The sequence below is a fragment of the Monopterus albus genome, unplaced genomic scaffold, assembly GCF_001952655.1.
Source record: "Monopterus albus unplaced genomic scaffold, M_albus_1.0 scaffold203.1, whole genome shotgun sequence".
In the NCBI taxonomy this organism is placed as follows: Eukaryota; Metazoa; Chordata; class Actinopteri; order Synbranchiformes; family Synbranchidae; genus Monopterus; species Monopterus albus.
Window position 1 is genome coordinate 588437 of NW_018128083.1, and position 15275 is coordinate 603711.

At 40.2% G+C, this 15275-nt stretch overlaps 1 protein-coding gene across 1 annotated transcript; it reads right to left on the reverse strand.

The window, feature by feature from the left end:
• Positions 1-2116: 2116 nt before the first annotated feature.
• On the reverse strand, positions 2117-13560 carry wnt7aa (wingless-type MMTV integration site family, member 7Aa). The gene is made up of 4 exons (XM_020618288.1): positions 12830-13560; positions 12268-12494; positions 8941-9212; positions 2117-4160 (listed from the first exon to the last, which is right to left on the reverse strand). Exons 1-4 carry the CDS (start codon positions 12898-12900, stop codon positions 3681-3683), a joined length of 1050 nt encoding a protein of 349 aa, XP_020473944.1. The 5' UTR covers positions 12901-13560; the 3' UTR covers positions 2117-3680.
• Between the last annotated feature and the right edge of the window lie 1715 nt (positions 13561-15275).

The following is a 15275-nucleotide window of genomic DNA, read 5'->3' on the forward strand; positions in this document are numbered from 1 at the left end:
TTGCTTACTGTATGCAGTGCCATTTTCAAATACGCAAGTATCATATGAGGTACAGTACCACATGGTACTTAAACTAATATCATAGTAAATACCAATACATATCTGAGGATATCAGTGGCACCAGTCACCTGAGAGTGCACCATGGTAGTAACAGGGTGAAGTGGCACCTCTGTTATGGTTATAACCTGATCATTACAATGATATTTGAAAAAGGAATGACATAGTACCAGTAGTAGTAGTGAACCTCAAAGTAAAACAGGGGATCCATGCTTTTATTTTCATTCTAATACTGAATGGTAAAGAGTTTTATAAATGTTTTTTATATACTGTATATAAAATATTTTAAGCTCCAGTACATTATTAAATGTACATACTGTTGCAACTACTGATGAAGAAAGAACTTTCAGCCACATAAACAATGAATGGCTTATAAATGAAATGTAAAGCACTGATAATTGAGGCCCTAATAAAGGATGCACTTTTAGAAAGCAGAGCAGTAGGTCTGTTAATAAAAAAGGAGGAAAAAATAAGATAGGCAATACTATGCTAATTGATAGTGAGCCATAAAAGATAGGTCATGTTTAGATCGTTTCTCCATCTGTGGTTGTATCTGTGTATTTCATGTTGACAGAATTACTTAGATCCCATATCGCTACAGATATGAATAGAAAAGCGAAGCATGTAACAAGCCAGTGCTCTGTGAGACACTCAGTGTTGAATTCTCAGTGACAGAGCCTCGGCTGTTTGGCCAGCTGCCTTTTGAAAGTGTCACTCTTTTGAGGCAACGTTTAGCTTAGGAATGTTTTGTGCCAGTTATTCTGGGAGTTAAGACCTTTTCTGTAGCTCGGATTGAAATCCTTCTTGACATCATCCCCTTCCAATTGTTACACCCCCTCCTTGCTTTCTTCCCATTGGCATTTCCACAAAATAAATAGCATCCAAATTTTATCTGGGTTTTGCATGGTTACCATTTTGTTAATGGGCGGTCTGGCCTCTCGATGAGATGCGGAGCATTTTTGAAGGGCCCAGTGTGGTTGTTATAGCAACATTGCTGAGGAGTGAATGAAGTAGATGTCACAGTAATCCATCAACTGGCAGCTCCACACTCACACTGCTCACTGATGAACACACTGCTGTGACACCCTCTGCAACACGACCCTCAGTCATGACTACTTCACTCTGATCTGTCCTCGGACAAAACTGGAAATATGTGTAATAAACACAGAATTACCTTGTTTTGTCAATTCTAAGAGATATATTAACAAAACCAAATGGAAACACAGTGTGGGTTTACATGAGCAATGTCAACATTAACCTCTGATTTAGCGATACTACAGGATTTGGGCGATATGATTTCATTAGTTCGGTCACATACAAGAAAAACCTTTAATGAGGACGAACTCAGGATTGACTGGCATTTAATTATTAATTATTATTAACCAAATGAAAGAACTGTGATTAAACCTTCCTGTGATGAGTGTGTTTCAGTCTATAATCATGATTGTGATATTGTATTATCATGATCGGTCACTAGTATCCCTGTCAAGATACCTCAGATTGTTTTATTCATTCATTCACTGAGTTTTTAGGGCTGCATATTAAACCTTAACATTTGCTGAGTACCCACTGAAATGTCCATAAAACCAAGTATCAAACTGTCAAGCTTCAAAAACTGCAATGAAATTCTTGGACCTGTTCATTTTGTTGATTATGTATTTCATCAACTCAATCAAAACTTCTAATCTGTTGTTTTATTCATGCAGTTTTTACTGGTAATGAAACATTTTAACATATCAAACATATAGTATCTGCTTAGGGATCTTGCATGTTATTTCTTATCAGTCTCTCCCCTCATTTTCAGTCATCTCTCAACTTTTCACTGTGAAATAAAATGCATAAGATACCAAATAATGTTTATATGAAATAATGTTTATATGAAATAATACCCCACCCTAAATAGTATTAGTGAGAGATGTACTGTAACAATACTCCATTCTATTGTAGAAATGGAATTTGCTTTAAACTCCAGCCTTTGAAATGAAAGCATGGTCGTCTGTATGTCATATGGCTCAATTCAGCTAAGTGGATGGAAAAATGAGACATTTTTAACTTTTAGTTCTACGTTTATTTATTGTTTTAGCATCCTTTTCACCATTTACGACCTACAGTTAATTGTTAGCAGCTCAGAAGTCCAAAAAAATGGCAGACAGAAAGGTCGAGAATGGTTTTTAGACAGCAGAGTTTACAACTAAAAAGATGAAAAGATGGGGAAAAAAAAGACTGTGGCATGAATAAGCCAGAAACCAGCAGTTACAATGACATATTGCTCATAAAATGGATCACAAATGTACCTCACTGTTAAAAATTCAGAGTTGCTAATTGTTGTAAGCTAACAAATTGACTGATTAACTTTGCTAAAATTAACAAGGGTTCAAAATGAAATGGCAAGAGATGCAGTAGTTTATCTTAAAAAATGAATACTAAACTCGAAAAATATGTTTTGACTTTTTAGAAAAAGAAATGAAGGAAACCCTACACAAGGGTATACAGCATATACAGCACTCAGTCATACAAGCTAACAATGGTGGGACACCAATGGCTAGCATGGAGATGGCATTGGGACTTCAGCTTTCTATAGGTAAAAAGGCAAAGTGAGACCTTTCCTGAAATACATCACAATACCGCACATTTCAGTATGGCCTTACCAGGCCTTTATTCTGCTGCTAAGGAACAAGGCACATTTTTAAGACAGTGGTTCAGAGGTGTCAATTCCTTTTGCTAAACTTAACGGTTAGAAATGCTAAAGGAAAAAATATCAAATATAGAAAATAAATAAAAACATTTATATAAAAATAATCTCTTACAAAATATATTCTTGCAATCAACATTGAGGGGAATTTATGTCTGGAAATGTCCGTTGGCTCCTGGTGTTAACTTAGCTTGGAGAATCAGTACAGCTGCTTGGTCACAAACTCCATATCTTTCCACAGAACTAACAGCAAACAGGAAGGGAAGGGGGACAGACAGCAGTAGAAAACAACACTATCATACTGAGCTCATCAGTAGTCTAATGTGCTTCTACTAGGTATAATACATATAAGCAGCAGGTTTCCAAAATCAGTCAGGTTCAGCTCTGATGGTTTCAGTTTTCAGCTCCAGTGTTTAAGTTGCCTCATGAAAAAAAGAAGAAAACAAGGAGTCGTTTTGCTTTGAAGTGCAGTTGATTTGTTTTTTTTTACTAAAATGTCTGGCATCTGCACTAACTTAAAGCCATATCAGATTTAGTTGACAGTGAAGCTACAAAATTATCAGTAGTTTCCTCACTGAATAAATTATTAGTCTAGAAAAAAGAAAAAAAAAAGCTATTACTGTTTGAGGTGAGTGATGCCAGTAGACCAGTATGGCCTGCAGAGAAGACAAGCCTAGGGCACGAAATGGCATCCAACTTAAAAAATGAAAATAAAATGTATGAGTCCACAGGTTGAGTTCAGATGACAGATGTACACTGGCGTCAGTGTAATCAACACAGGTCGGGGGAAGTGGTTGTTGTAGTTGCTGCAATGCCGAAACAACAAGTCAGTCATTTCACACAGCCACAGAGAAATACTGTGTACTGACAACACGCACACACCCACATACACAGTCCAGCCTAGCTGTCTAAATATGTCCAATAAATATCTCTATTTACACGTATACACCTCTGTCCTCTCACTGCAGGTGTTGCATTTGACATAGCAGCACCACAGGAACTTGCAATTGCACTGCCATACTCGTGAGTATTGGTGTGTGTTATAACCCCGGCCGCAGCACATCAGGTCACAGCTGTTAGGCTGCTGGGCCGTTTTGTTGCACAGACGACCCTGCGTTCCCATGCTGCCAGTCAGAGGGTCGGCCTCGCAGTAGTTTGGTGATCTCTCGATGTAGACCAGCTCTGTGTCCATCGGTTTCCGGTAGGAATGGGGTTTCTTGATCTTTAGGAAGGTGGGGCGCTTGTTGCGGCTGGCTTGCACCGGCTCCACATGCACAGCCTGGTTGTACTTGTCCTTGAGAATGTATCCCAGCTGTCGGAATTTGGGGAGCGTCGTCCAGCAGGTTTTGGTGGTGCAAGATCCTGACACACCATGACACTTGCACTCCAGGCGCATGCCCTTCTCCAGGACCTTCAACATGGAGGGATAGTTCAAATAAGGCAACATTTCAGACTGAACATGTGTTGTTAAAACCACTCAAACTACAGTCAGATTTATAGATTAATGAAACTAAGCACATCTTCATAAGAGCTTAGTCTCAAAAATGGAGTACAGTGTAAACTATTTTTTGCTTTCACTGAAAAGTTTACTTTTGCACACAATTTCTTATAGTTTATTTGTTGCAGACAAGAAACATATGAGTCCAGAGAAGTACTCAGACATATTGCATGAATAGTTGAACAGGTTTAGACAAATGTTTTCTAGCATTCCAAATGAATGTAAGCATTCCAGACATCTCAGAACTGCTACAGTACGTCACCCTATAGCTAGTAGTATGCATATGCTATTCTTTTACAAGAAGGGTTGTCAAGACAGAGCATATTTATTGAAGAACCATATACCATAACCGGTTCTCATGCATGTTGTGTTATGCAGTATTGTATACTCATACTTTGCAAAGGCTTTGTGTTATTTTCACAGCATCAATTGATCTGTGCTGCAAAAGGTATTTTAACAACCAATTTTAATAAAAATTTTAAGCTGGTTTTATTAATCAAAGTAAATGCAGATAACTGTCAAAAATAACAAAATTAAAGACATTGAAATACTGTGCATTTGTAAATACCTTAAGCTCAAAGAATTATAGATCTTTTGTGTCATGCCTCTGTAACTAGGTCATATGTAACCTGTTATAATTACACAAAATTTGTCTTTAAAATGTAAATATGTCATATACCTGACTGGACCTCACAGCTTCCTTCACAGTTCAAGCTCAAAGCCCATCCTCTGGGTTTTCTTCTTCTATGGTCCCTCCTATAAAGTTTGTGCACCCCGATCACCTCTCCCCTTCTGTACATGTGTCATGTAGAAGTTATAATTATAATGCATGTTATTGTTTTAGGTGTAGTTTTTGGTCTCTCTTTTTATCAACACGTTTATGACTTTAGGTTATGAACTTAGGTTTAACAGTCAAGAGCTGCTAGCTTAAAAGTTCAGACAAGTAAAGCTAACTCCCATTTGGTTTCTCCATTTATTTTATCTGGGCAGGAGCTGGAGTGGGCAGCTCATTTACATGGAGGTCTTTTTGTTATTCATGATTGTCAAAGTTGAAATAAATGGAAATCAAGCTCCAAAGAGATCCCAGTGTCACATCATCATTCACGCCAACACAACGCAGAACCACACCGGTCACACCTCTACAGAACAATCTGGGTTCTGTTTCGTAAGGCGACAGTATCTTGATCAACTGCTTCACTGTGGACAGCAACAATGGAAAAACAGCCAGTGTAACTACAAAACCTCTCTTTGTATATGGTTAGAATAGAATAAATACAAGGAGATGGATTAATTCAAAAATAAGCTAGGTTAGTTAACATGTCTGATGAGGCAGTTTTGTCTGTCACCAGATCGAGACGTTTATAGCCAGCAGAGTGGCAGTGAGAGGCCTTTTCAGGGTTAGAGTGGAACCCTTTGGTGTGTTTGGAAAAGTAGCTGGGGTATTGTCCATGTGCCTCAGGCTGAATGACATTAACTTACCCTCTTTTCTCCCCACTGAGTGGGAACCCTCACTGGAATTAGCAAAGCCTCACCCTGCTTTTTAATTATTCCACTCTGATGACCTCAGACTTTCTGGAGTCTCATGAGGTAATTGTCAGAATCCTTGGATGCATATAGCTTAGTATGGTCATGCCCCCAAGACCTGGCAAGCATATCTTTCATGTAGCTGAGTGAAGTGAGATGCCAAAGAAGCTGCCACTGTTTGTCTAACAGAACCCCTGTAAGCCTCCTGTGGCACCTCTTATACAATTGTTTATTCTTCTCAAGAAATTTGAAAGTTAGCACTCAAAAACACACACTGACATCATTTCCAATTAAACATGAAAGCCTTACTACAATAATTACAGAGGTATCACTTCAGTAGGTGTATATTAGGAGATTCACACACTTTATGACATTCTGACTCAGATGTGAAGCATAATTCCACCAAGCCCCAGTCTACAACCTGTCACTGTGACACTGCCATGAAATCCATCTAAGCAAACTCACTGTTCAGCTTCTCAATTTTATAGCCCTCTAAATGTACATTCTTCTAACAGAAAATAGTCCACACTGAGTCATTTTAACACAGAGAAACCACTATTTAAGCATCAGCATATCCAGTAAAACCATGCTATGTTACATTTATGTTACAATTAATTGTTTCATCTGTAAAATGCTACAGGTTCTGCTTTTGTTTCCACTGCCCTCCACCCAATTAGGAGATGAATTCCAGGAGCTAATTTTCAGCACCCCTCAGGAGGGGAGAACTAAATCAAGTTCCAGGAACTCGCTGGGGGAGGGGGTTGGTGCTGGCAGGACTGTACCTGTGATTGGTTAAACAACAGCATCATTGAGGCTCAAGTTTTACATTCACAGTGTGTAAACATAGACTTGTACTAGTTTAGAGGTTCAATAGGTGGGCAAAGCAGCAGAGATGTCGCATTTGTGCAAGTTCTGCTTGTTCAACAGCTGTTTGATTAACTGCTACAGCTTCTGGTAATGGCAGGTTTTGTTTAACACATGATTAAGAAGCATTGTGGTCCTTGACTTGACGCTCTCTGCTCAGTTGGGTGTGTAAGGAACTCAGGCCCGCCCTCCTGTAACTGTATAAAGCAAAGCGGAAATGACCATCTCAGCATTTTAGGTTCCAAAGGGTTAAGGGTACAGTAAGCTCCAGGTTATGGCTTGTAAAGTTGCCATGGTAGAAAAATACTATAAGAGTCTACAGCCATGCTTCTAACTCTGCTGGGCTGTACTTAGGTACAGCAGTGTTTGAGCTAGATACTAATGTATCATCAACTCACTAACCGATATGTAGCAGGTATGAGGTTTACAATGGTTCAGTATTTCAATTTAATATCTCTGTTTGCTAATATTTGCAGGGAATAACCAAAGTAAGTAAATTCATTCTCTGTCTATATGGCAAGCCATGCAGTAGTTGAGATATTTCAGTCTGGACCAAATTAGTTGGAAAGCTGAATTTGTCTACATAACTTCATGTTCAGGCCATGTAAACCGCCTGCCGATATGTTTACATTAATCTTTAAAATAAAAATAAAAAAATCTTTTATTGACCCTAGCCAGCAAATTTCTACAGTTTGAGTTACTGGGGATTAGCAGCAGCTACACTGTATCTTAAACAGTGGTCTCATACATAGCCTCACATTACTGAAGAAGAAACACCCGTTTCATATAAATGCAGCAGCATCTAAGACATCTACACTCCAGTAGATGCTCCTCTCTAGGCTGCAGTATTCTTGGATGTTTTACTACAGACTTCCACTGACCTAAAGCAAGGCTGCTGGGGCTTTTCCAGTTGTTTTCCAGTGGGGCCACTTTGTGGGTGGTCCTGTAATGTCATTGATCTGTCATTTGGCTCCCTACTTATGCCCACTGGTAAATAGCATCCGAGTCTCGCTAATGCACTTTCATATGCCACAGTCCTGGGTTCACCTCACTGTGCATCCTGTCAGACACTGTTACATCATGACTATGTATTCTGGGTTCTCTAAATGACTGTAGGATCTTGTATTGACCACACTTCACATCCTCAGTGGCGCCTGATGCCACTCTACTTGTCATTTGCCCTGGTTGTGACCTCTTTCACTATATCCTTCTGAGAAATGACTGCAGCCAGACTCTAACAGCAAAAGACTATATAAAACCACATTTTCAACTGTTTTATGTGAAAAATTATAACTGCAACAGAGTTACAAAATAGCTTAATCTGCATTTAACTACAATTACACCATCAAATATTCAGATTTACCTTAAAAATGATACATGTAGGAATAATCGTTTTTATACATTGGTGCATGTATTTCTTTTACGATGCTGGGTCAACCCAACTTGATATGTTTGACAACAGTGTAACCAGTTAAAGACTAAAGCACTGACTATAGAGCACTGCAATCACTTCATACTGTATCTTTACTATATTTACTGTTAAAATCATCTTGTTTGTCTCTCAGTCAATATTATTCTTTTTTAATCACCTACCAAATAATCAGCTTTGTTTGTCATGCTGCTGTCTTTACCTGTAATTGTAGCACATTTCCTACAGTTAATTATTTTCAAATGACAGCATACAAAGCCCAGAATAGTCTCACTCATTCTCTTGTCACACATCCTTCCTAAATCGCAGTCTAAGGGCTATTGTATCCCTGATATAACTGAAGAATCAGTTACTTTAATATCCATCCACTTGTTTCAGCTGTGGATGAATCCACATGTGGTGAGATCAGTATTTCCACAAGCAGGACGGTGAGTGTGGGACTGAACAAAATAAAGTGTGTGTGTGTTCATGATAATGAAAGAACATGTCACATGGTGCAACAGTGTGACTCACTGATGTGTTTTTCATAGTTTTTGGATGACAGTGGAACCTTGTGTCACATAGCAGTAAGACACATCAGGTTGTAGATACACAAACAACACAGTCACTATAATCAATGTTTGCCAGCCAAGTTTCTTTTGCCCACTGATAATATCAGTTACAATGACAAAGTGTAACCACATCAAATTAGTGTTCCATGTCACTTTAGCCCCTCCCACCCAAACTGTATGCATTAGCTTTGATCGCCCAGTGCTTTGGGGTTTCTGACCATGAGCCTCTACTGTAAACAGCATACTATTTGGTGATTATTATTATCATAAGATTTGGACATGATAAAATAAAAGCAAAAATAAGGAGAGACTATTACAAACATACCTTGCGTCCTACTTCATTGTTATGTAAATTCATGAGAGTCCTGGCATTCTGCTTAATTTCCCGTGCATCCACAAACATCTTGGAGAAACTCAGGCCGTAGTGGATGTCTGCAGAGCAGCCGCCCCACTTCCAGCCCTCCTTCTTGTTGTAGAAACCCTGTTTCTCCTTGTCACAGCCACATCCACTCAGACTGCCCTGGGTGCAGGCTGCAGTGACTGCATGGGCGACCCCTGCAGCGATGATAGCATAGGTGAACGCAGCCTCCTTACTGCCTGCGATGAAGAGAAAAGACATTTTAATTCACAACTGCCGACAACAGCATTCACTATTTCAGACTCTGTCAAGCCTCCTTGCATACCTGGCATAGCTGCCTCTAACCAAATCATAAAATACATCAGCCAAGCTGAGTCCAATTCATTAATCATAGTCTCTTCAAACAGATAAACTTCAGGAGGAAGATCTGAGTCGTGAGGAAAACAGAATGGAGCAATTTGGAAGAGTAGAAAAGCACTAATAAAGGAATTTACTTCTAGATAAGGAGGACAGTTTCATTGTAATTATAAGTTACTGTATAATCAAAGAACCTACAGACTGGTGTGAGGCTAGTCTGCAATTTCACCAATTACTGTACCATTTAGTGGGAGATAAAATATTGAATATTTAGGCGTCACTTTGGCCCTTGTCCCAGCTGCCATCACACTGAGATACACTCTGTGGAGGTGAATCTAAGAAGCATGCAGAACCTCCCTACATGGATTGATTTCCACTCCATAAATCTGAGTGCTTCAGGTCGGCTGTATTTTTTTTAATTAAAATAAAGATTATTTCTACTGGGACACATGTGGCAACCTTCCAAAAATGACCAGAAGTTGCAAAAATGTTCCAAGAAGATAGGCAACTTTAACAATTAAACCACCACAGAAATGTTTTAGACATTCAAGCTCACAGTTCTTCATACACTGACATTTCTGTGCAAGTGCTGAGCTTTGCCATGCAGTGATGGACGATCCTAGCATGATGTGTAAACCAAAGATATTAACTATTACACAATTTCCAACAAATGCTAATATTCCTCTACAGTTTGTAAACAAGCAGCGAGTACCCACACAAACTTATTTCAAGTAGCCAGCTTGGTGGGTGGGGAGGATACATGATCCTAAGGCCAAAATACTGTACACTGCTGCAACACTGCCAACAGCAATCCCAAATTTGTATATGCTGTCAGTTATCAGTGTTCCAGTCTGCTGAAACAAAACAATAAGTTCAGACCCACTTTGTGCCGGGCAGCGGAGCCTGCGCAGTGATCTCCTGGAGCTCGGCCTGATTCTCATCCAAATTTGGATAAAAGTTGGGTTTTGCAATGGTGAAATGTTTACACTCATATTCTATCACTGAGTTTGGTTTAAATCAGCTGATATTCATAAAAGCTGTTGTTGCTTCTCTGAAGCAGCCCAAAGTCATCTCCTGCCAAAGCTGCAGAACCTGGAGGTACATTTATACACCTAGAACAAAGTACTTGTTTGAACTTGAAGCTTTTGGGGGGAAAGCATTTCATGAAGGTGGTTTAGCTGCAAGTAGATGAAAAGCATGTTACAGGCTATGAAAAGGCAACAGGAAGGCAAAGAAATGCATTTAGTCACACCACTGTATGTATTCATGATAAAACGCACTGAAATGAACAGTCAAACGATGCCAATGCATCACGTCAGCCAATAAAATCAGAGGTAACTTTATGAATTTTATGACAGGCATGGATGGATTACCAAACGGGCCTGCCGGACACAGGCCATGGGGCCCGAGCGGTCAGGAAAGGCCTGGGCCAATGACAAGCACTATTTCTTATTTAAATTTTATTTAAGGACTAGAAATAGATGCAAAACCACCACAAACAGACTCAAAATAACCACACAGAGTTACAACATTACCACAAGGAGATGCGATACCATCCAAAAGAGACAGAGAATAACTACAAAAAGACTAATGAATTATTGTAAAAAGACACAAAGGGACTGCAAAGAAACACAGACACAAAACAAGCACAAAGAGAAGCAACACTGCCATAAAGAAACAGAAGAACAACCATAGAGACACTCAATGACTGATGGTCCTGTATAGAGGGGGGTTGGGGTTGGGAGGGCCCATCACCTACCTGTGCCCAGAGGCCCATTTTCTCATAATCCGTCCATGATTACAGGAAGCTTTATTACAGTTTGAATCAACCTATAAGGCACAGGCCTGTTCATCCGCACACCACAGTTTGCATCACATTACATCAGTCTGGTGATGTACAGTGCAGCAATCAGCATGAATTAAAGGCTTAAATATGATGTGAGCTATGATCCTTGGTGACAACTAAAGTGAAAAATGACACTCAAGCTGTGCATCTCTGCCTGTGAGATGGCAACGTGAACTGAAAGGACAAGACAGTTGAATACCAGCATGTTAAATAGGATTCTCCACTTATTTCCGCAGTTCTGTCTTTGGAGCAAGCATTGCCTCAAGCCTTATTCCACACACAGGATCAAATCAGTGCCTTACTTTCCCACCAAGAGTGGATGCACTGAGTCTGAGATTCAGCCTCACAAACATGTCAAAGCAGCAGAGGACAAGTAACTATTTTTGGACATTTCTTTTAGCATTCTCACGGCTAATTGTTCAGCTTTGTCTTTTCCTTTTAGACTCTGGTTCAGACACTCCAAACAATAAAGATAAAATACACCAGCAATCAAAGGTTTATTGATGAACAAAATGGGAACTTGTCCAAACTTTTGACTAGTGTATAAAAGAATAAATGTGAAAAATGTGTTCTGTTGATTTGCAGTGTACATTCAACCAGCTGCTGTGCAGCACTTTAAAAATGAAGCTGCTTATTTGTCCGTAAATACTCTCTTATTAGTTAAAAAAAGAAGCCCTGTGAGCTCTACCTGTGAACATCAAGGCATGCTGACATGTTTCAACAATGTCTTTTGTGGCCCTTTGGTAGAAAGACTCAAAGATTAAGTGAAGCTCTTACTGAAATATGTATTTAAAAGTTTTATACTCACCAAAAACAGCAAAAATAGTAATTCAGTAATATCAATTACACCGTTTCTGAACTGCACTGTGGATCTATAGAGCCCTATAAAATTGTATGAATACAATCCATGTCATATGAATAAAGTGCAATAAAACCACCTTCAACTTAAAGGAAGGTCACAGAACCTCGTGAGAATGTAAAGAAAACCATTATTTGAAATGTGTGTTGAACAAAGAGTCAATAAAGTCAGTGAATACATGTGCAAATGTTTCCCCTCTGTCTCGTTAAAATAAAATCGGAGAGCAACATACCCACTTTGAGCTCTCTCCCAAACACAGTCCTCTCCCCCAGGGCCGAGCAGTTCCAGCGTCCGTGTCTGAACTGGAACTGACACTCGTTGATGCCCATCTGAACTCCTTCTCCGATCACTATGATCGCGTCTGGTCGGCTCTGACATATAGTCCTCTGACGGGGGGCCAAGCCGGGGATTTTATTACAGATGATGCTCGCTCCCAGTGCAACCACCGATGACAGGCCCCTGCAGTAATGGTGACAGGTTAAAACACAGCATTTTCCTATGGAGGTTCTGTCCGGACCTTTCTGGAGAGAAATCGGAACTGTTCTAACCTTTAGCACGTGTATAATAAGTGCACCGTGTGTTCTGGGGATATTTCTACACGGAAATTAATATAGCCTAATAAAAGGTTAATTCATTTAACTATACCCCACTTGCAAGGGAAACAGTCAGACCACACTTTTTTGGAGGGGGGAGTCTGTCAGGTGGAAATCATGATTACACTTTCTAAAAAATCAGAAACATTTCCCCGCATTCCTTTCAAACAGTGGCTGTGCGAAACATCCCTAATCACTCACCCGATTTTCAAATACACTATTCCAAGGCACAGGAAAAAATGGAAACTCCAGCGCCTTGTCTTCCTACTCATGGTGCTCAGTCCAGCCGGTAGGTTTCTGTCCTGCTGTTGTAACAACCTGCTTTAATTCTCTATCGAGTCCCTCGGGATCTCCAGGTGTTCCGGGCTGCAGAGGCGGGTAGAGCTCCTGGGGACAAACCAAAGTTTGTGGAAATCAACTCGTCCTGATTTCATTTGGTAGGTGTCCGGTGGAGTGAGCCTGCGGTGGAGCATTGGGGCTGGTGTTTCCAGGTAAGCAGCGCAGCTCCTCACTGATCAGGCTCAGTGTGCGCCTACCTTTTCTACCAGGGCGTGTTCTGCGGAGGATCTGCCTCTGAGCCGCTCATACGCTCTCAGCCTGCAGGTACATGCTCAGCTCATCGCTTCTCCTGGCTGGGACACACTCAGACCTGGGTACAGCTGAAATACAGAGCCAGTCTCATCGGAAGCTCCTCACATTTGCCACATGTCATCTAACAGAGAGTCGACGTCGTCTCCAGGACAGTGGGGGATCCGTGCGCCTCAGGAGCCCACCCCGCCTCTGAACAGTAGCACCGGCACTCTGTAGGCCTATTTAGCTATTTTCCAACGCCCCTCCCATGAATTCTGTGTTATCTTGGCACATTTTGAACCCCTGTCTCCATCAGATCACTTTTCTTCTGATGCAGTTTCAGATGATTCTACACCAGTTAACTAACAACAACGGTGGTGACTTGTACTGTACTGGATACTTTTTATACCACTTTACATTTCAAAGGGAAATGTACTAGGCCTATTTATGTCCCAACATTTATGTGACAAGTTATTTATAATTTTACAAAATAAAAATATTCTTGTAGACTCACTGAAGCTCCATCTCCACCAGATGCCACGTTATGCTCACTATAAAGCATCAGTGCTATTATGGATCATGTGTAATTATACTTTTAACAGGAAACACTTTAAGTAGCCCACATTCTTGAATTCTGACATTTTTGTTGTAATAGAGTATTTTTAATTTGCGGTGTTGTTACTTTTACTTATGTGAAATGACCCCCGTTTTGTATTGAACTGAATATAAGCCATAAAATACTTAGTTGAACCACTTACATTAACAGCATTGTGGGTCTGGCAGAACAGTATAGTGCGATGGCTGTAGCGCTGTTAGTCAGGAATCATGTTTTCTCATCAGGTTTGACCAATACCTCCATCCACTGGGCTTCGTGATGGTCTTCTGTGTAGGACTACACCACCATCTGCTGGCACATCCCTGGAACTAATGTGCATGGCCTAATGAACTGCTTAGGGGCCATGGGCCAAACATTGCTGCACCAGATGTGCAGTGTAACTAAGTACAATTACTCAAGTACTGTACATGACATAAGATGTCACATTCCTGTTTTTCTCCTGTTCATCAATATTAGAATTTAATCTCATCCCTGCCCTGTCCCCTTATTCTATTTCTCTCTTGTTTATTTTTGTCTTTGTAAAGTGTTCTATTTCACTACTTTTTACAATTATCATCATCTACTGTATCATTTTATTTATTCACTCATCTTTCTTCCCCATTAATGCACTGGGAGGCGTTGTATAGGTGATGCTCTGCCCTGTCCCTGGCAGTGATCTGATCTGGGGTCGCCTCTGGGAGTCTGGATTGGGCGGCGTGCAGGAGGAAAGCCACGCCACTCTTCCCTTTCCCTCAGTCACACAAAACATCAGTAGACTGCTGACAAGCTCCCACCTCAGGGTCTGGGAGCTGTTTATGAGGGGAATACTTCAGGCAGTGGGTCGGTCTCTCCTTTCAAGGTCAGGGACCGACCCCAGTCTTACAATAGTAACAAATCATGATAAACAATAAAACAGAGGGCAGGCTGAAATTAACCATAAAATAAAGCTCCTGCTGTCCTGGCCGACCTCCCTCCGCGGAGCAGTTCCCTGGCTCTCCAGTGGTGAACTCAGTGTGTTACGGTGCCTTTGATTCAGAATGAAAACATCACCCACATGCTCCCCATGCTGGTTTAAATCGTCCTCACCACCTCATGCCCCATTTTTCCCCTCCCATTTTTTTTCAATTTAATTTTTTTCCTTCATAAACTGTATAAGCTGAAAATAGGTATCTGTACTTTGAGTATTTTCATTTTCTGCTACCTCATATTTGAACTCCTACATTTTAGAGAAAAATATTAGACTTTTTACTCAACTACATGTTTGATATTTTTAGTTACTAATTCCTTTCGAGAATCAGATGAATAAAACAAAATACAGTATAATCAATAAGACATTGATCCTTGGTGGGAAATTCACAAGCACCCAGCAGTATGTCAATTATGTAGATCCACCTTTACCAGATGTTGTTATACACATCAATAATTATAGTCGATATGATGTATATTAATGTGAAATGTGCCATTCCGCAAAAGAGGACTTTT